The sequence below is a fragment of the Schistocerca cancellata genome, chromosome 5, assembly GCF_023864275.1.
Source record: "Schistocerca cancellata isolate TAMUIC-IGC-003103 chromosome 5, iqSchCanc2.1, whole genome shotgun sequence".
In the NCBI taxonomy this organism is placed as follows: domain Eukaryota; kingdom Metazoa; phylum Arthropoda; class Insecta; order Orthoptera; family Acrididae; genus Schistocerca; species Schistocerca cancellata.
The window spans coordinates 491,405,587-491,427,806 of NC_064630.1; the positions used below are offsets into that span (position 1 = coordinate 491,405,587).

General features: G+C 45.3%; 1 protein-coding gene across 1 annotated transcript in view; it reads right to left on the bottom strand.

Annotated features, from left to right (window-relative positions):
- The window catches only part of LOC126188620 (venom carboxylesterase-6-like), a 134,246-nt gene that overhangs the window by 16,294 nt on the left and 95,732 nt on the right, over positions 1 to 22,220 (bottom strand). Inside the window, exons 6-9 of the mRNA XM_049930222.1 lie at positions 15,891 to 16,074; positions 6,596 to 6,780; positions 6,336 to 6,459; positions 807 to 939 (exon numbers count right to left, since the gene is read on the bottom strand). Of these exons, the coding sequence (XP_049786179.1) occupies positions 807 to 939; positions 6,336 to 6,459; positions 6,596 to 6,780; positions 15,891 to 16,074 (626 nt within the window). The remainder of the gene's footprint in view (positions 1 to 806; positions 940 to 6,335; positions 6,460 to 6,595; positions 6,781 to 15,890; positions 16,075 to 22,220) is intronic.

The window sequence follows — 22,220 nt, forward strand, 5'->3', positions numbered from 1 at the left end:
CCACTCTGACAGGTGACACGTACGTTAAGCATTCTGTCTGATCACCTGCATCAATTCATAACCGTTGTGCTTTCCGACGGACTTGGGGAATTCAAGCAGGGCAACACGACAGCCCACACGTCCGGAATTGCTACGGAGTGGCTCCAGGAACACTCCTCTGAGTTTAAACACTTCCGCTGACCACCAAACTCACCAGACATGAACGTGATTAAGCATATCTGTAATGCATTGCAACGTGCTGTTCAGAAGACATCTCCACCCCCTCGTACTCTTACGCGTTTATGAACAGCCCTACAGGATTCATGGTGTCAATTCGCTCCAGCACTACTTCCGACATTAGTCGATTCCATGTCACGTAGTGTTACGGCACTTCTGTGTGCTCGCGGGGACTTCTGTGTGCTCGCACGTATACCAGTTTCGTTGGCCCTTCAGTGTAGTGTAGCTCCAGCTGAAAAATCAGAGTTGCTAACGGTACGTATATAATTAATACGGAAATGTCAAGAGACGTTTAGTGAGAAATGGATGCAAACAGAATCTGATCATCTTGAATGGTACCGCAAATACTGGGAGAGATCAGCTTAGTTAAATCACAAAATGGGAACACCATTGCACACGTAAAATAACGTAAGCTTACATGAAAATAACCTGAAAGACATAAGGAAAAACACAAAAGCTTGCCTGAGAGACAGAGCAGCTTAGATGAGACAGGAAAGTACACGTAATTACTGACTGACTAAAAGAGTTTGACACAGTAACAATTTCCATAACCAAACTGCAAAAACATTTATATTCAGAGTAATTCGTACCTTTCTCTTGCAAAGTTCACAACGAATTGTACAAGCCGGTCCACCTGCTTGTACTCCTCCTCCATGTACGTCTTCCTCGATCCGCCGGAAACTTCTGGGAACAGGAGCCGTACGTCGGAGCCGCGAGGTACTCCTGCAAGACATCCATACACTTTTGTAACTCTGCTGTCGTTATACTACGAGTATAAGCGATGTGCGACAGATTAGAGACACGTTAACGTGGCTCTCTTGCGACAGATACTTTCAAGACGACCGTAAATGTAAAAGAAAGAAACACCCATGTTCCAATTAAAACTACTGAGTCTATCTCATTTCAGTACGCCAAATAACTGTAAAAAAAAAGTATGAAATTCAATGAGGTTGCAAGTAGTCTACCAAACAATTAGGCAACATACCGCGAAGAGAAGAGAATCCAGTGAATCGATCACACACACCAGAAATCATCGTCGATGCCGAAAGTTTGCTTATTCCGTTCCAAAGTCCTTAGCTTCACCGAGGTTTTACACACTCACGACTGCTTAGAAACCCTGCTTGGATTCCGTTTGAACGCCCCTGCTGCAATTGCTGCGTTCTTCGCATGTCTCGTGGCTACAGCTCGTGACAAAGAGCTGATTAATGTGATATCTTTAGCGTTTGTACTCGACTACTGCAGTGTGGACACGCCGTAAAAAATGCAGCATCTCCGCAAGCGGCCCCTGTCAGGTGATCATACTGCTCCATTTCGCTTTGTTTTAATCACTTCGCTGAAACTCTATACTTCCACATGAGTAAGTCCATCTCTTTCAACAACACAGGAACTTCTATTTTCTGGAAAGTGACTATAAGTACTACATGTGTGATCATAATTTGTTGTAAGCGAATGTTTCGCTTTTGTCAGATAATACACCATTTATGAATCTTGTGAATCTGCTAGTCATAATTGGCCGATACATGGGCTTGTTTCTTCATTGACTTGTGCTTCCCTAGTCGTTATAGTCCTTTCTCTTCAAACGTAGTCGGGACTGGTGGCCCAGCTATAAAAAACAAGAGCGCTTGACTGGAAAGCAAGAAGTGACGCGATCGAATCCCGGTCGGATCTTGGATTTTTTAGTTTGCTTATTAACCCAGCCTTCACCTCCCAAGGATGTGAGTAGTCCCCGAAAAGACTCGTGGTTCGGATTGCACGTTAAACTGTAGGTCGCCTTTCCCCGTTTGGGTAACCGGGTAGGCAGGGGTACACAAGTCTCCAAAGTGGCGTCTAATTGTAAGACTTGCACCAGTCCAGTGAGCAACACGAAATTATTATTTTTATTATTATTATCTTCAAACATTAGTTGTACACAAATGCAAAGTTTTGCAGAATGACGACCTTGATGGGTGGCATAACAAACGGATTTTCGTACTTTAAAATAGTTTTTATTTGTTTTACCCGTTCGAGTTGTTCTGTATCCCTTAAAGTACAGTGGAACAAGATACTTTTGAGACGACGTTAAGCGAAATCGCTGCCTTATTTTTGAAGACTGTCATGACCAATAAACTAATCACTCTTCTCGACAAAAGGTATTGTCAACAAAAATTATAGCGTTTCTTATGGCTGGAATATGCCTTTCTCATAATTTACCGAGATTTAGAAATGTGTGTGAAAGAACATCATCAAATGTTACAAAATTATCGGATCAAAACTACCGAATCTGTGAAATCTTAAACTGAGAAGTTTTAGATGAGGAAGTAACAGTTGAAAATGAATATTTGGATTTTCTGTTGGAATAAACAACGTACACCTTGTGGCAACAACTTAAGCTCATAACAGTTGTTCAAAGCGACGACTATCAGTCTCAATGCGTGCGTTACGACATAGGCAATCGATAGAACTGAACTCTGGGTTCAGATTCGTTCGTCCCTGGTACTGTTTATGACAGGAGGTGTAGTCGCTATTTTCACCAGTGCTCTCCATAAGCTGTTCTTCGAAGTGACATGAATCTTCTCCCACGTCATTTGAGACCACTCCATCGAATTCTTCTCATTAAAGCATAAGACGAGTTGGTCTATTGCGACTTTTTGATCCATCAGTGTTCTCTTTGATCTACCAATATTTCTTCCTCCTTCAGGGATGCACTGTCGAAATTGTTTTGGAATGCTGTCGTCGCCCATACATTCTACACCTTCTTTCCATTGTTTACTGTATTGCTTAGCCATTTCATTTAAGTTGTAAATTCTTAATTTCTTACGGATGGTCTCATTTTTTTTAATCTCTCTCTTTTTGATACTCCCTGGACGGTTCTCAAAAACCTCATATTACGGTTCTAGATTTGACAGTTCAGTTTTCACTTCCATACAGAAAGGTATGGGTAAACTTTCAGAAAACTTTCCTCTTATATAGAGGGACAAAACATTTTATACGTACATTAGTCTGGAGAAGCTTTATTTCTTTGTTATACCTCATTTTGTATTTCTCTTCATAATCATGTAAAACACATTGAAACAGAACAGACCAGTATCACATGAAACGTTTTCTCATATGAAATGTTCCAAATACCCTCTTTGTCACGTTTAATTAAAATGTACAATAAGTTGTAATTCCTTGTTTCACCGCCAGTGTTTGTTGTTCCAAGTGGACGAAGGCAACGTTGAAAATTTCATTGCTTGCATTGACATGCGTAAGCCTCTAAATAGAATTGATTGGCGACTCCATGGAGTGCTGTGTGCACAACGACCATATATGTTAAATTAAAAGGAAGGTCAGCGTTGACCGTAATATTGATGTTTCATTGATAGCGGAATTGATTTTCGATCACATAGTGATCATCTTCAGTGCTGATATGTACAAATTAAACTCATACACTGGTATCAAGTTATCAACAACCAAAACTGAGAAGCGATCACAATTGAGTTATTGTGATCGTTTCTCAGTTTTGGTTATTGGTAACTTGATACCAGTGTCTGAGTTTAATTTGTACGTATCAGCACTGAAGATGATCACTAAGTGATCGAAAATCAATTCTGCTATCAATAAAACAACAATATTACGGCCAACGCTGACCTTCCTCTAAATACAAGACACTGTGAGAGATGAGTAGCTAGAGTTGGATCAATTCCTTGGACTCCGAGCTCTCCGGTCCGAAACCGACTAGACTTTTAACCGTGTGAGCGTTTGAAAGCTCTTGTGTACGGAACCCCGCTACATTACGTACGGAGCCTATGTGTCCGTACTGTAGAAACCTGTGAAACAGTATGCAATTCTCCAGGGATATACAGGGTGTTACAAAAAGGTACGGCCAAACTTTCAGGAAACATTCCTCACACACAAATAAAGAAAAGATGTTATGTGGACATGTGCCCGGAAACGCTTAATTTCCATGTTAGAGCTCATTTTAGTTTCGTCCACCTACGCTCAATGGAGCACGTTATCACGATTTCATACGGGATACTCGACCTGTGCTGCTAGAACATGTGCCTTTACAAGTACGACACAACATGTGGTTCATGCACGATGGAGCTCCTGCACATTTCAGTCGAAGTGTTCGTACGCTTCTCAACAACAGATTCGGTGACCGATGGACTGGTAGAGGCGGACCAATTCCGTGGCCTCCACGCTCTCCCGACCTCAACCCTCTTGACTTTCATTTATGGGGGGCATTTGAAAGCTCTTGTCTACGCGACCCCGGTACCAAATTTAGAGACTCTTCGTGCTCGTATTGTGGACGGCTGTGATACAATACCCCATTCTCCAGGGCTGCATCAGCGCATCAGGGATTCCATGCGACGGAGGGTGGATGCATGTATCCTCCCTAACGGGACATTTTGAACATTTCCTGTAACAAACTGTTTGAGGTCACGCTGGTACGTTCTGTTGCTGTGTGTTTCCATTCCATGATTAATGTGATTTGAAGAGAAGTAATAAAATGAGCTCTAACATGGAAAGTAAGCGTTTCCGGACACATGTCCACATAACATATTTTCTTTCTTTGTGTGTGAGGAATGTTTCCTGAAAGTTTGGCCGTACCTTTTTGTAACACCCTGTATCACCGCACCAATGATTCGATGCGACAGCGATTTGATACATGTGACAATGATAACGGGGGGATTTTAAACATTGCACTTAGGAAAATGTTTCATACTGTGCTGATAAGGTTCTTTTTCTGAGTGTTTCCCACGATTAATGCAGTTATGAAGAGATTTAGAAAATGAGGTCTAACATGGAAATAAAGCGTTTCCAGACCCATATCCATACTACATATTTTCTTCCCCTATGTGTGAGAAATGTTTCCTGAAAGTTTGGCTATACCTTTTTGTTACACTGTATAGTCCACTGGGGACTGCCATAACTTTATAAAATTTTAGCGCTGTGATCTTTCGTACTTTTCTGCTAGAGGTTCTTCTGGTGGTGCCACACATTATTTTGAATCTCTTAACTCTCTGTTTCCCCAATATCAGTTTCGACGAGATATGATATGCCACAGCCCAAAAAATCTGAAGGTGTTAACTTTTTCAATAGTTTTGTTTTTCTGATGTGAATTTACATCTTACGTGTTAAAGGTTGCGAGCTGTGCAAACAGTTATTTGTCGAGTATCTTGGTGAGTCCTCTGTGGCTTCCGCGACCTAGTTTCTCGCAAGTGTAAGTCTTCTTACACTGTCCGAATATGCCCTGGAAATTATTATTATTCTTAGTAAACTAATTCAGAAATTCTTTGACACGAATTCATCAACACGTTATTCTGGTCATCGAGTTCTCCTGCTGGTGGAATACGCTCATGCCGGAGAAGACTGGTCGCGTCATAGCACTCAATGTGTTTGCGCGTTTCGAGGTGATACCAGCAAGAACGGTACAAAGGTTATAAACCCTCTTTGTACAGTGTAAAAATCAAAACATTGTATTCTTATAAGCGTAACTGAAAGACGAATAATTTTTTCTCCTCTCAGCCACACATATATATTATGAAATGAATATTCCGACATCTGCCTCAGTTGGGCACTGAAATAAATTCGATGGCGACAAGCGAAAATTTGTGCCAGACAGAGATTCTAACACGGGTTTCCTTCTTTAAGCTGGCGGTCGTCTTAATTGCTTCGGATATCCAAGCACGCTGTTCGTCTGACCCAGTGTCCGAACTTGTCACACACTATTAACGTAGCGCCCACTGTCAACCATAGTCATTGATCGCCGCATCACGCTGGATTCCCGCAGGACTTCAGGAGAGAGACACGTCCGAAAGAACACTCGTAATCAAATATATATGTGGCTTGTCACCCATTAAGATTATTTCAGTGCGGATGCACTCCCACTCCTGAACTCTTGCTGGAATCCAGCGTGATGCAGAAAGTTGGGAATTCAGGTCAAACCGAAGGCGTGCTCGGATAGTCGAAGGGGTTAAGGCGACCGCTCGCATAAAGTGGGAAATCCGGAGTCAATTCCCGACCTGACACAAATTTGCACTTTTTGCCATTGAATTCATTTCACTGCCCACTTGCAGCCGATGATAGAATTTATTCCACTTCATCACAAACAAATCTGATTTAATATTTCATTGGTTCTTACGTGAGAAACTTACCAAGCTCTTTACTATCCTTCGGCTTCCATCCAAAGTTGTACACAAACATTGGGGTCTCAGTGTGGTTGGTATGCAGTTCGATGCTTCGGCTGACACCGTACAGCGTCTGGTAGTCGCCTATCATCTGGAAACGGTAAAAGGTACGTTACAGGCCAAACGTAACTAACAGTGAAGTACACTATCCATGTCATGGAAACTGTGCAATCGATTGTGTACTAGCAGTGTAGTCATAGCGATCAAAAAGCAGCGGGAGCACTTACGTCGACCAACCTGCCGACTGTGGACTTGTCCAGCGCCTCTCCCTTCATGTAGAAGTCCCAGATGCGGTGGCCGATGGCAGTTGCCCTGTCCTCGCCGCCCTCGATCACCATGCCCAGGTACTTGGGCAGGAACTTACCCGGCTCTTCGTTCAGCTGAGACGTCAGTTCGGGTGAGCCGAGTATCGCTGCCGGAATGAAGAACGACTAACAATGAAAGAAGAGGTAGTATTCAGTTTCAGAAATAAACTACTGTGTACTGAAGGTGCCTTACGTTTCACGCGGAAGATGCCACGTGTTTTTTTATTATCATTTTTTTTCCGTCCCTCTCACGGGCAATGGAGTGACGTAACTTGTTGTTGTTGTTATGGTCTTCAGTCCTGAGACTGGTTTGATGCAGCTCTCAATGCTACTCTATCCTGTGCAAACTTCTTCATCTCCCAATACCTACTGCAAGCTACATCCTTCTGAATCTGCTTCGTGTATTCATTTCTTGGTCTCCCTCTACGATTTTTACCCTCCACGCTGCCCCCCAATTCTAAATTTGTGATCCTTTGATGCCTCAGAACATGTCCTACCAACCGATCCCTTCTTCTAGTCAAGTTGTGCCACAAACTTCTCTTCTCCCCAATCCTATTCAACACCTCCTCATTAGTTATGTGATCTACCCACCTAATCTTCAGCATTCTTCTGTAGCACCACATTTCGAAAGCTTCTATTCTCTTCTTGTCTAAACTATTTATCGTCCATGTTTCACTTCCATACATGGCTACACTCCATACAAATACTTTCAGAAACGACTTCCTAACACTTAAATCAATACTGGATGTTAACAAATTTCTCTTCTTCAGAAACGCTTTCCTTCCCATTGCCAGTCTACATTTTATATCCTCTCTACTTCGACCATCATCAGTTATTTTGCTCCCCAAATAGCAAAACTCCTTTACTACTTTAAGTGTCTCATTTCCCAATCTAATACCCTCAACATCACTCGACTTAATTCGACTACATTCCATTATCCTCGTTTTGCTTTTGTTGGTGTTCATCTTGTATCCTCCCTTCAAGACACCATCCATTCCGTTCAACTTCTCTTCCAAGTTTTCTCTGACAGAATTACAATGTCATCGGCGAACTTCAAAATTTTTATTTCTTCTCCATGGATTTTAATACCTACACCGAATTTTTCTTTTGTTTCCTTTACTGCTTGCTCAATATAGAGATTGAATAATATCGGGGAGAGGCTACAGCCCTGCCTCACTCCCTTCCCAACCACTGCTTCCCTTTCATGCCCCTCCACACTTATAACTGCCATCTGGTTTCTGTACAAATTGTAAATAGCCTTTCGCTCCCTGTATTTTACCCCTGCCACCTTTAGAATTTGAAAGAGAGTATTCCAGTCAACATTGTCAAAAGCTTTCTGTAAGTCTACAAATGCTAGAAACGTAGGTTTGCCTTTCCTTAATCTAGCTTCTAAGATAAGCCGTAAGGTTAGTATTGCCACACGTGTTCCAATATTTCTACGGAATCCAAACTGATCTTCCCCAAGGTCGGCTTCTACTAGTTTTTCCATTCGTCTGTAAAGAATTCGCGTTAGTATTTTGCAGCCGTAACTTATTAAACTGATAGTTCGCTAATTTTCGCATCTGTCAACACCTGCTTTCTTTGGGATTGGAATTATTATATTCTTCTTGAAGTCTGAGGGTATCTCGCCTGTCTCATACATCTTGCTCACCAGATGGTAGAGTTTTGTCAGGACTGGCTCTCCCAAGGCCGTCAGTAGTTCTAATGGAATGTTGTCTACTCCGAGGGCCTTGCTTCGACTCAGGTCTTTCTGTGCTCTGTCGAACTGATCGCGCAGTATCATATCTCCTATTTCATCTTCATCTACATCCTCTTCCATTTCCATAATATTGTCCTCAAGTACATCGCCCTTGTATAGACCCTCTATATATTCCTTCCACCTTTCTGCTTTCCCTTCTTTGCTTAGAACTGGGTTTTCATCCGAGCTCTTGATATTCATACAAGTGGTTCTCTTTTCTCCAAAGGTCTCCTTAATTTTCCTGTAGGCAGTATCTATCTTACCCCTAGTGAGATAAGCCTCTACATCCTTACATACACTCCTGGAAATTGAAATAAGAACACCGTGAATTCATTGTCCCAGGAAGGGAAAACTTTATTGACACATTCCTGGGGTCAGATACATCACATGATCACACTGACAGAACCACAGGCACATAGACACAGGCAACAGAGCATGCACAATGTCGGCACTGGTACAGTGTATATCCACCTTTCGCAGCAATGCAGGCTGCTATTCTCCCATAGAGACGATCGTAGAGATGCTGGATGTAGTCCTGTTGAACGGCTTGCCATGCCATTTCCACCTGGCACCTCAGTTGGACCAGCATTCGTGCTGGACGTGCAGACCGCGTGAGACGACGCTTCATCCAGTCCCAAACATGCTCAATGGGGGACAGATCCGGAGATCTTGCTGGCCAGGGTAGTTGACTTACACCTTCTAGAGCACGTTGGGTGGCACGGGATACATGCGGACGTACATTGTCCTGTTGGAACAGCAAGTTCCCTTGCCGGTCTAGGAATGGTAGAACGATGGGTTCGATGACGGTTTGGATGTACCGTGCAATATTCAGTGTCCCCTCGACGATCACCAGTGGTGTACGGCCAGTGTAGGAGATCGCTCTCCACACCATGATGCCGGTTGTTGGCACTGTGTGCCTCGGTCGTATGCAGTCCTGATTGTGGCGCTCACCTGCACGGCGCCAAACACGCATACGACCATCATTGGCACCAAGGCAGCAGCGACTCTCATCGCTGAAGACGACACGTCTCCATTCGTCCCTCCATTCACGCCTGTCGCGACACCACTGGAGGCGGGCTGCACGATGTTGGGGCGTGAGCGGAAGACGTCCTAACGGTGTGCGTTTCCGTAGCCCAGCTTCATGGAGACGGTTGCGAATGGTCCTCGCCGATACCCCAGGAGCAACAGTGTCCCTAACTTGCTGGGAAGTGGCGGTGCGGTCCCCTACGGCACTGCGTAGGATCCTACGGTCTTGGCGTGCATCCGTGCGTCGCTGCGGTCCGGTCCGAGGTCGACGGGCACGTGCACCTTCCGCCGACCACTGGCGACAACATCGATGTACTGTGGAGTCCTCACGCCCCACGTGTTGAGCAATTCGGCGGTACGTCCATCCGGCCTCCCGCATGCCCAATATACGCCCTCGCTCAAAGTCCGTCAACTGCACATACGGTTCACGTCCACGCTGTCGCGGCATGCTACCAGTGTTAAAGACTGCGATGGAGCTCCGTATGCCACGGCAAACTGGCTGACACTGACGGCAGCGGTGCACAAATGATGCGCAGCTAGCGCCATTCGACGGCCAACACCAGGGTTCCTGGTGTGTCCGCTGTGCCGTGCGTGTGATCATTGCTTGTACAGCCCTCTCGCAGTGTCCGGAGCAAGTATGGTGGGTCTGACACACCGGTGTCAATGTGTTCTTTTTTCCATTTCCAGGAGTGTATATCCTCTAGCCATCCCTGCTTAGCCATTTTGCACTTCCTGTCGATCTCACTTTTGAGGCGTTTGTATTCATTTTTGCATGCTTCATTTACAGCATTTTTATATTTTCTCCTTTCATCAATTAAATTCAATATTTCTTCTGTTACCCAAGGATTTCTACTAGCTCTCGTCTTTTTACCTACTTGATCCTCTGCTGCCTTCACTACTTCATCCCTCAAAGCTACCCATTCTTCTTCTACTGAATTTCTTTCCCCCATTCCTGCCATTTGTTCCCTTAAGCTCTCCCTGAAACTCTGTACAACCTCTGGTTTAGTTAGTTTATCCAGGTCCCATCTCCTTAAATTCCCACCTTTTTGCAGTTTCTTCAGTTTTAATCTACAGTTCATAACCAATAGATTGTGGTCAGAGTCCACATCTGCCCCTGGAAATGTTTTACAATTTAAAACCTGGTTCCTAAATCTCTGTCTTACCATTATATAATCTACCTGATACCTTTTAGTATCTCCAGGATTCTTCCATGTATACAACCTTCTTTCATGAGTCTTGAACCAAGTGTTAGCTATGATTAAGTTATGCTCTGCACAAAAATCTACCAGGCGGCTGCCTCTTTCATTTCTTACCCCCAATCCATATTCACCCCCATATGTTTCCTTCTCTCCCTTTTCCTACTACCGAATTCCAGTCACCCATGAGTATTAAATTTTCGTCTCCCTTCACTATCTGAATAATTTCTTTTATTTCATCATACATTTCTTCAATTTTTTCGTCATCTGCAGAGCTAGTTGACATATAAACTTGTAGTACTGTAGTAGGCGTGGGCTACGTTTCTATCTTGGCCACAATAATGAGTTCACTATAGTGTTTGTAGTAGTTTACCCGCATTCCTATATTTTTATTCATTATTAAACCTACTCCTGCATTACCCCTATTTGACTTTGTATTTATAACCCTGTATTCGCCTGACCAAAAGTCTTGTTCCTCCTGCCACCGAACTTCACTAATTCCCACTATATCTAACTTTAACCTATCCATTTCCCTTTTTAAATTTTCTAACCTACCTGCCCGATTAAGGGACCTGACATTCCACGCTCCGATCCGTAGAACGCCAGTTTTCTTTCTCCTGATAACAACGTCCTCTTAAGTACTCCCCGCCCGGAAATCCGAATGGGGGACTATTTTACCTCCGGAATATTTTACCCAAGAGGACGCCATCATCATTTAACCATACAGTAAAGCTGCATGCCCTCGGGAAAAATTACGGCTGTAGTTTCCCCTTGCTTTCAACCGTTCGCAGTACCAGCACAGCAAGGCCGTTTTGGTTAGTGTTACAAGGCCAGATCAGTCAATCATCCAGACTGTTGCCCCTGCAACTACTGAAAAGGCTGCTGCCCCTCTTCAGGAACCACGCGGTTGTCTGGCCTCTCAACAGATACCCCTCCGTTGTGGTTGCACCTACGGTACGGCTATCTGTATGGCTGAGGCACGCAAGCCTCCCCACCAACGGCAAGGTCCATGGTTCAAGGGGGGAGACAACGGAACCTGAAGTTTAGATTGGCTTGAAGAGCCGAAAGATTTACCACGCGTGGTTTTTTGAGACATAGTATGCTCTGAACTTCATTTGACCATACTATCTACTCATCCGACCAATCACAGAAAATTCGAATATGAGGCCTTTTTAGGATATCCTACAGCAATATTGGAAAAACAGAACCCTTAAGAATCACCTTTCGAACCAAATTTTGCTTCAAGTATCGTTAGTTTCAAAGATTTCTAAATGCTGCTGAAAAAAAATAAAGGATACAAACAGCCGCCGGCCGGTGTGGCCGAGCGGTTCTAGGCGCATCAGTCTGGAACCGCGTTACCACTACGGTCGCAGGTTTGAATCCTGCCTCGGGGCCGGCCGCGGTGGTCTAGCGGTTCTGGCGCTGCAGTCCGGAACCGCGGGACTGCTACGGTCGCAGGTTCGAATCCTGCCTCGGGCATGGGTGTGTGTGATGTCCTTAGGTTAGTTAGGTTTAAGTAGTTCTAAGTTCTAGGGGACTTATGACCTAAGATGTTGAGTCCCATAGTGCTCAGAGCCATTTGAACCATTTGAACCTGCCTCGGGCATGGATGTGTGTGATGTCCTTAGGTTAGTTAGGTTTAAGTAGTTCTAAGTTCTAGGGGACTAATGACCTCGGATGTTGAGTCCCATAGTGCTCAGAGCCATTTGAACTATTTTTGATACAAACAGCCCGCCTCCATGTGGCGGGACACCGGCAAGGGTGTGAGTGGAGACGGCTGCCGGGACTGCATTACTTAACTGCCTCGGACCCAGCAGCCAGTCACAGCGGCCAATTGGCTCAATACAGACCCACCATAAGAAATCAGGGGGTGGTTCAGAAAAAACTGGCAGCAAGTGAACAACAAAACACAACAAAAAGTGTCCGTCTGTCTTTCTGTCTGCCCAATCGTTTACAACTCTTTTTCTCGGAATGGGGTAGACGTATCAAGTTCAAATTTATGTCACATACTAGGATCTACGGTCTCTTTGTGATGTAATACACTTAAGCTTACAAGCAATGCACTCAAAAGGTACGCTAATTTACGTCATATACTCGCAAACTCACACATTAAAATCTATGTGGCCCTTCCCTTGATCTCGACTTATATAATTTGGTAAGAACCAAGGTTTCGTAACAGGAAAGTCTTGACATTATCTTAAAATGTAATTCCCTGGTCAGGTCCTGGAGATCACGCGCTGCTCTAAACCTACGTCTATATCTACATACAACTTCCACAAGCCACCATACGGTGCGTGGCGGAGGGTACACTGTAACACCACTAGCTTCCTTCCCTGTTCCACTCGCAAACAGAGCGACGGAAAGACAGCTGTCTATATGCCTCCGTATGAGCCCCCAATTTCTCGTTTCTTATGTGGTCCTTGCGTGAAATTCATGTTTGCGGCAGTAGGATCAATCTGCAATCAGCTTCAGATGCGAGTTTTTTAAGTTTTCTCAATAGTATTCCGCGAAAAGAACGTCGCCTTCCCTCCGGGTACTCTTATTTGACTTCCCGGCTTCTCTGTAACTCTTGCGTGTTGTTCGAACGTACTGGTAACAATTCTATCGGCTCGCCTCTGAATTGCTTCAATGTCCCCGAAACACTCGACCAGTACTCAAGAGTAGATTGCATTCTCGACGTAAATACGATCTCCTTTACAGATGAACCACACTATCGTAAAATTCTCTCAATAAACGTAGTCGACCATTCGCCACTATGTCACTGGATGCAATATTAGGAGCATTTGGGTAATACGTCATTCTGTCAACCATTGTCAGTGTTCCGTTCTCGAAGCAGCGACTTCATTTTCAAGTAGATCCTCAACTAATCTCATGATGCTGATTTCACCTCGTTCCAGTCCTCCCAAGAAGAAAAAACTCTTGAGATTACCGGGAATTGTACTCACATATTCTTCATAATGTCAGCTACTACAGTCATTCTGCTAAATAGATGGATCTCCTCATTACTTAGCCTCGAGAAAAGAATTCTCCAATGTCGAGTCGACTGCCCTGTAGGCATCAGAGTGTAGCTTTATCTTATACATGTCTCTGACACTAGCTCAGAGATAACGGATGGTGGGAATCAGGTGCTGTGGTCAGTAGCACGCTGCACTACGTTACACTATAATGTACAGCTGCGGCATCAGCCGTGATGGCTCCCGTCTCGGAGTTTCAGAACAGCTTTGGGAAGAAACTGATAGAATGACAGCCCCTTTGGAAACAGAGTTCCATCTGGGGAGTAGAGTGCAAGGAGCACTGTGTCTTACGGGGTGTAGGCTTGTTTAGACATCCCATTCTACTGTAATACCTATATGTTGTGGCATATGTAGCATATGACATTCTATGCGTAAGACTGCTGAATGTTGATCAGTGGTATCAGCGATGATGATCGAAGCAGACGAAATGAATTAAAATTTGTGCTGCAGCCGGGACTCGAACCCGTGTCTTCTTACGTGCTAGGCAGAAATGTTAACCATCACACCACCGCAGTACGATGGTCAACATTGCTGCACGAACTACCTAAGCCGAGTGTCCTCCCCAACACAAACATCAACATCAGCTTATGTAGTTCGTGCTGCAATGTTGACCATAGTACTGCGGTGGTGTGATGGTTAACATTTCTGCCAAGGAAGCAAGAAGAACCGGGTTTGATTCCCGGCCACAGCACAAATTTTAATTCATTTCATCTGCTTCGATTATCATCGTAGATATTACAAAGAGACTTAAATGTCTCAGGGAAACATTTAATTATATTGGTACCAGCGTGCAGTTGATGTAGATTGGGCTGACGTAATTATCAGTGATGTGGTGCCGTACACGTGACAGCCAGGTGACGTGAAACTGAGTGTTCGTGTCTCATTGGCTGAGAGGAGTCCTACAATATATGGAAGCAAAGCGAATCCCAGACCTTGATTGGTGGAGAGGATTGTTTTTGCGGCTAGCAGTCCAAGAACTCGGTTGCGGGGCAACAGTGAGTCGAGCGGGGACATACGGTGCTGATGGATGCATGCCGAACGCGGTCGTCATAAACTTCTAAAGAACAGTTAAATATTAAAAGACGACGCGATATATTGCAATCCAGTCGCGATGATGTCGAGAGACTTGGTCGTGAGTGTGTTCAAAAATGGTTCAAATGGCTCTGAGCACTATGGGACTTATCATCTGAGGTTGGTTGGTTGGTTGTTTGTTTTGGGGAGAGGAGACCAGACAGCGTGGTCATCGGTCTCATCGGATTAGGGTAGGATGGGAAGGGAAGTCGCCCGTGCCCTTTGAAAGGAACCATCCCGGCATTTGCCTGGAGCGATTTAGGGAAATCACGGAAAATCTAAATCGGGACGGCCGGACGCGGGATTGAACCGTCGTCCTTCCGAATGCGAGTCCAGTGTGTAAACCACTGCGCCACCTCGCTCGGTAAACATCTGAGGTCATCAGTCCCCTAGACTTAGAATTACTTAAACCTAACTAACCTAAGGACATCACACACGGCCGGCCGAAGTGGCCGTGCGGTTCTAGGCGCTGCAGTGTGGAGCCGCGAGACCGCTACGGTCGCAGGTTCGAATCCTGCCTCGGGCATGGATGTGTGTGATGTCCTTAGGTTAGTTAGGTTTAAGTAGTTCTAAGTTCTAGGGGACTGATGACCTCAGCAGTTAAGTCCCATAGTGCTCAGAGCCATTTGAACCATTTGACATCACACACACCCATGCCCGAGGCAGGATTCGAGCCTGCGACCCTAGCAGCAGAGCGGTTCCGAACTGGAGTGCCTAAAACAGCTCGGCCACAACGGCCGGCCTCGTGAGTGTGTATTAATGTTTGTACGATAGTAGTGTATCATTTCATTTATGTGTTGGATTTAGGAAAATGTTACAACATCTACATACAGTGAAGTCTGGAGTACACCTGGATTAATATCCAGCACCAAAGTGATTTATGACGTTATTTAACAGCGAATAGTCAGGTTCTTTCCAGACTGCTCTTGGTATGACTTTACAACAGCAGCATCATCATCGTCACGAGCCAGCAGCCTGCGCTACCTACTGCGAAGGAGGGACAATCATCTACACAAGATTCCAGGCAGGAGTTAATATGTAAACAGTTTAGGCGACGTGTAAAGGACTTCCAACAGGAACCTTGCGTGTAATGGTGCCACTCTAACACAAATATACACCCTAGTGTGCCTTACTTGGTAATACTGGCGCCTCGTGCTGAGGGCGACACTCACCCAGCGCCTGCTGGAGCCCCTCGTGGCTGGTGGTGCCGATGAGCCAGGGCGGCTGGTCCTGCAGCTTGCGCCTGCCCAGGGCCTGGACCATGTCGGTGACGGCCTGCGGCACGAACGAGATGTTGCGGCCCAGGAACGGCTCCGTCACGGGCACGAAGGGCCACGCCGGCCGGCCGAACCCGTCCTGCAATCAAGCACGTGCATCTCCTGTAGCGTCTGATACTTTCTCATAGTTACAACGCAGCGACGGATAAGAACTCGACATCGTAGCCTGTCAGGAATTTTCTCAATAACTCACTTTCGATTAGGAGATAACGATGCATTTTGAAAATAAAAATTTATTTACTTCATTATTTATGTACATGCTTCACCTTGCTTTCAGCTCCTCTCTTATAACCAGGCATCCTTACGAAGTTGACGAATACGTATCACATGAGCTGTACTCAGAAATAATACGAGCGACTTTCAATAAGTAATACAACACTGTTTTAGGTCGCTTTAAGTTAAAAAAATGCGGAATTCTTTGCGAGACGCCATAGAATATTCCCGCTGGAGCCTCTATAGTTCCATGAAGTTTCGATACGTGGCAGCGTAATACGTAGCCTTCAAAATGGCGTCTGTCTGGAGGTGCGTTCCAAGCACAGAGCCGCCATTGAGTTTCTGTTGGCGGAAAACCGGAGCATCGCTTACAGAACGTCTATGGAGACCTGTCAGTGAACATAAGCACGGTTCGTCGCTGAGTGAGGCGTCTGTTATCTCTGCAACAATGTCACAGCTGTGACTCTTGCAATGCTGGTACGTGCGGGCACTCTCATTCGAGGTGATCAACGGATGGTAGTCAAACACCATGCTGCACAACTGAACGTCTCTTGGTAGTGCTGAAACACTCGTCCATAAGTTGCTGTATTTGAAGGCGTGTCGTGTGCCCACTAAGTTCCTATCTGCTTAACGGGAGAGCATAACAAGCAACGAAGGACCACCTGTGAAGAATCGCTTGCGCAGTTTTTGTCGAATATCGTCACAGGGGATGAAATATGTTTTCATCGCTTCGAACAAGAAACAAGACGGCAGTTCATGGAGTGGTGCCACACTACGCCTCCTCCGAAGAAAAAGTTCAAAGTCTCACCCTCAACCAGTAAAGTAATAGCGACGGTTTTCTGGAACTCTAAAGGGGTCGTTCTGTTTGATATCCTGCCTCAGGGTGCAACGATCAAATCTGAACTGTACTCAGCTACCGTCAGGAAACTGACAAATGGTTCAAATGGCTCTGAGCACTATGGCACTTAACATCTGAGGTCATCAGTCCCCTAGACATACAACTACTTAAACCTAACTAACTTAAGGACATCACACAAGTCCATGCCCGAGGAAGAATTCGAACCTGCGACCGTAGCGGTCGCGCTGTTCCAGACTGAAGCGCCTAGAACCGCCCGGCCACTAAGGCCGGCAGGAAACTGACGAGTTCACTGTGTTCGTCGCCACAAAAATAAAAACGAATGTCTCCTTCTTCATGACAATGCAAGGCCTCTCACAAGACTGCGCGCACGAGAGGAGCTCACGACACTTAATTGGGCTGTTCTTCCTCATACAGCTCGGATCTCGCACCTTACGACTTCCATCTGTTTGACCAATGAAGGATTCACTCAGCGGGAAGCACTTCGTGGATGATGAGGATTTTGTTGATGCAGCAAGACGTTTGGCCCCGACGTCGACCAGTAGAGTAGTACTGTCGGAGCACAATGGCCCTCCCAGTAAGGTGCCATAAGGTCGTCGCATTGAACGAAGATTGTGTTGAAAATAGTGTCTGTAGCCAAAGTAGTGGTGAATAATGTGGTATATTGGAATCTTCAGTAAAATCAACCTCATTCCAGAAAAAAATATGTTGCATTACTTACTGAACTCCCTAGTAATAATAAATAATCATCTTTTCTTCTTAGCTTTAGTCCTGTTTACTACGGGAACTGCTGTTCCCAAGATTTGGCAAATGTATAGGAAATGCGTGGGAGCAGTACAGAATAAATTTAATCTGCAGTAGAAGTTGACTGGTCCAGCGACGAGCGAGAAATAATAGGATAAAGTGAGCAGATGAGATGAACAAAGGAAAACGAAACAGATAATGTATGAGGAAAGCTGGGATAACGTTGATAGTGTAACTCTAATATTGACTCACTGTTGGACTGAAAGAACACAACTGGAATATAGTGAAAGGTAAACTAAGTCCATGGCAAAAGATGAAGCTTTAATCACTTCTTGCACGCAGAGTGATTTTGGGTCATTCGCAGATTACTGGGTAGTTTGTTCCCGAGCCGTACACCTGAAATCGAGGAAGTCTTAGTGTCTGCGTAGGTACTGTCAAAACACTGGACGCACCAGATCTTGCACTGCAGTTACGGAATTATACCTGTAGCTTGCGGTGCAGTTCTTAGAGTCATCGCCTCTAAGTTGCGTTTGTCCCACGTTTGATTCCCAGTCAGGTCGGAAATCATCTTCGCTCGTGGACTTGGTGCTTATGTTGTTTCCATCATTTCATGTCATCTGCATCACAAAGACGCCCAAGTCGCCCAAGTGATGTCAAACAGACCTGCACTAGGCTAGCGAACAACAGACTGGGTCTCCTGGCCTTTAACGCCATATAATCATTTTCATTTCTCATATAATTATAGTGGGCATTTGATATGCAAGGAGAGGTATTTAGGACACCAGTAACTAAGAAACCGATCAAGAAAACAGGGCTTATGAAAATCATATCACCTGTCCAGTTGCATCCACCCCAAATGAACGTAATACAGACTGATTTGATCAAACCGCCAAATGCTGTGCCTAGGTCTAAATCATTCATGGCTAGCTCGAGTTGACTCCATTTTCCGTAGGTTATGCCGCGTTGAAATATATCAAAAGCGTACAGATTAGACAGAACTAAATATATTGCATTTTTTTTATGATTCATTTTAGGGGTTCAAAATGGCTCTGAGCACTAGGCGACTTAACTTCTGAGGTCATCAGTCGCCTACAACTTAGAACTAATTAAACCTAACTAACCTAAGGACATCACACACATCCATGCCCGAGGTAGGATTCGAACCTGCGACCGTAGCGGTCGCTTGGCTCCAGACTGTAGCGCCTAGAACCGCACGGCCACTCCGGTTGGCGATTCATTTTAGGTGGAAATACTTTTTTCCCATTTTTTAATTGTATATAAACAAGACAGTTATTTCTTACATGCTGTGACAGTTTTCTCTTCGCAGTTTAGATCGGGATATTGGTTACCGTCAAGCGGTATGTGAGAAAATGTTTCACGAAAATGGTTGGTAATCATCTTTCGCATAGATATGAGCATACCCTGTGACTTTATATTCTTTAGTTTAAGACTCCAGGTCTGGTGCCCACAGTGTATTGAAAAAAAAAGAGTAGTTCATACATGATATACATGATACGGTAGCAACAATCCCTTTAGGGCTAGCGTTAGATACAGTTGGAATCTGCCAGCACATAAGTGAAAGTTGATACAATGAAACGAAACCGAAATATCATTGTGTTCACGGGGAAAAGCAACTCACCAGGGAATGAATCCGGGAAGACTCGTAGGATCACATGTTTCCTTGATTATTTTTCTTAACCAAAGCAATTTGTTGTTATCTACTTTCACTTCAATTAATCAATCTCCTGTGCTATTTTACACCGATGAACCAAAACATTATGACAACCTACTGAAAAGCGTGTTGGTCCACTTCTGGAACGCAATTCAGCAGCGACGCTGCGTGCCATGGATTCGAAAAGCACTTGATAGGTTTACAAAGGTTCGTGGTTTTAGGTGCCCCCGCACAGGACACACTTCCCGTAATTTGCGGGCGGTTGGTTCGCGGGCGCGGAGCTGGCGGCCGATAGTGTCCTAGTTGGGTTTCATCGGATTCAAATAGACCGAATCTAATGGCCAACACATCAACGTGAGTTCACAATCATGCTCCTCAAAGCAAGGCAATACGATTCTGGCCTTGTGACACGGACATTTATCCCGCTGGAAAAAGCCATTGCTGTTGAGGAAAACATCAGGCATAAGGGGTTACAGGTGGTCCCTTATAATGTTCACGTAGTCCACAACTGTGATGGTGCCTTCGATTATTATTATACCATGGAAGCCCAGGTGAATGGCCTCCATAACATACACTACTGGCCATTAAAATTGCTAAACCACGAAGATGACGTGCTACAGACGCGAAATTTAACTGACAGGAAGAACATGCTGTGATATGCAAATGATTAGCTTTTCAGAGCATTCGCAGAAGGCTGGAGCTGGTGGCGACACCTACAACGTGCTGACATGAGGAAAGTTTCCAACCGATTTCTCATACACAAACAGCAGTTGAACGGCGTTGCCTGGTGAAACGTTGTTGTGATTTCTCGTGTAAGGAGGAGAAATGCGTACCATCTCGTTTCCGACTTTGATAAAGGTCGAATTGTAGCCTATCGTGATTGCGGTTTATCGTATCGCGACATTGCTGCTCGCGTTGGTCGAGATCCAATGACTGTTAGCAGAATATGGAATCGGCAGTTCAGTGAGGTAATACGGAACGCCGTGCTGGATCCCAACGCCCTCGTATCACTAGCAGTCGAGATGACAGGCATCTTATCCGCATGGCTGTAAGGGATCGTGCAGCCACGTCTCGAACCCATGAGTCAACAGATGGGGACGTTTGCAAGACAACAACCATCTGCACGGACAGTTCGACGACGTTTGCAGCAGCATGGACTATCAGCTCGGAGACCACGGCTGCGGTTACCCTTGACGCTGCATCACAGACAGGAGCGCCTGCGGTGGTGTAAAGAAGGACGAACCTGGGTGCACGAATGGCAAAACGTCATTTTTTCGGATGAATCCAGGGTCTGTTTACAGTATCATGATGGTTGCGTCCGTCTTTGGCGACATCGCGTTGGACGCACATTGGAAGCGTGTATTCGTCATCGCCTTACTGGCGTATCATTCGGCGTGATGGTATGGGGTGCCATTGGTTACACGTCTCGGTCACCTCTTGTTCGCATTGACGGCACATTGAACAGTGGACGTTACATTTCAGATGTGTTACGACCTGTGGCTCTACCCTTCATTCGATCCCTGCGAAACCTTACATTTGAGCAGGATAATGCACGACCGCATGTTGCAGGTCCTGTACGGGCCTTTCTGGATACAGAAAATGTTCGACTGCTGCTCTGGCCAGCACATTCTCCAGATCTCTCACCAACTGAAAACGCCTGGTCAATGGTGGCCGAGCAACTGGCTCGTCACAGTACGCCAGTCACTACTCTTGATGAACTGTGGTATCGTGTTGAAGCTGCATGGGGAGCTGTACCTGTACATGCCATCCAAGCTCTGTTTGATTCAACGCTGAGGCGTATCAAGGCCGTTATTACGGCCAGAGGTGGTTGTTCTGGGTACTGATTTCTCAGGATCTATGCAACCAAAGTGCGTGAAAATGTAATCACATGTCAGTTCTATTATATTTGTGCAATCAATACCAGTTTATCATCTGAATTTCTTGTTGGTGCAGCAATTTTAATGGCCAGTAGTGTAATATTGCTCCCACCGGCCTCCGTCCTTCGTGCGCTACTTGTTTCGAACACCTGTTCGCCTGCAAGACGGAGTACCTGGATACGACTATCGGCCTGGTTTAACAATACGCGGGATTCATCCGACCAGGTGACCCGACTCCACTGATCCGCAATGCAGTATCCCGTGCCCACTGTAACCATGACTGACTATGTTGTTGCGTTAACATGGGAATACGTAGGAGGCCTCTGCTGCGAAACACATGTGCAACACTGTGCGCTGAACGATTTGTTCCAAGGCACATGTGCCTGCGTCAGCACTGTACTCTGTCGTCAGATCTGCCACAAATCGCTGCCTGTCCTGCTTTAGAGGCAGGGCAAGCCTCCGATCCCTACGTTCTGTGATGAAGTATGGATGTCCAACTTTTGTCTCCTGTTCGTGGTTTCAGCATTCTTCAACCGCTTGCCATACATGTTCGAGACAGTATCAATCGAACAGCTAACCAGCTTCACCGTTTCCGAGATGCTCGCTCCCAGGCACTGGACCACAACAATCTGGCTAATGTCAAAGTCGCTTATGTCGGCGGAATTCTGCTTTGCGTCACTTATCCTCCCTAGAATCATTCCCCATTCGTATGTGCTCTGCTCATATACTTCTCTCACCGCTTCACGCGTCCTCAGCGCCCGCAGGCGTCATAAACCTCGCGGTGGACAGTGGTCATAATATTTGGCTCGTCAGTGTATTTTGGCTCCTCTACACGTGAGCTACTGTATTTGGCAAATGGATTT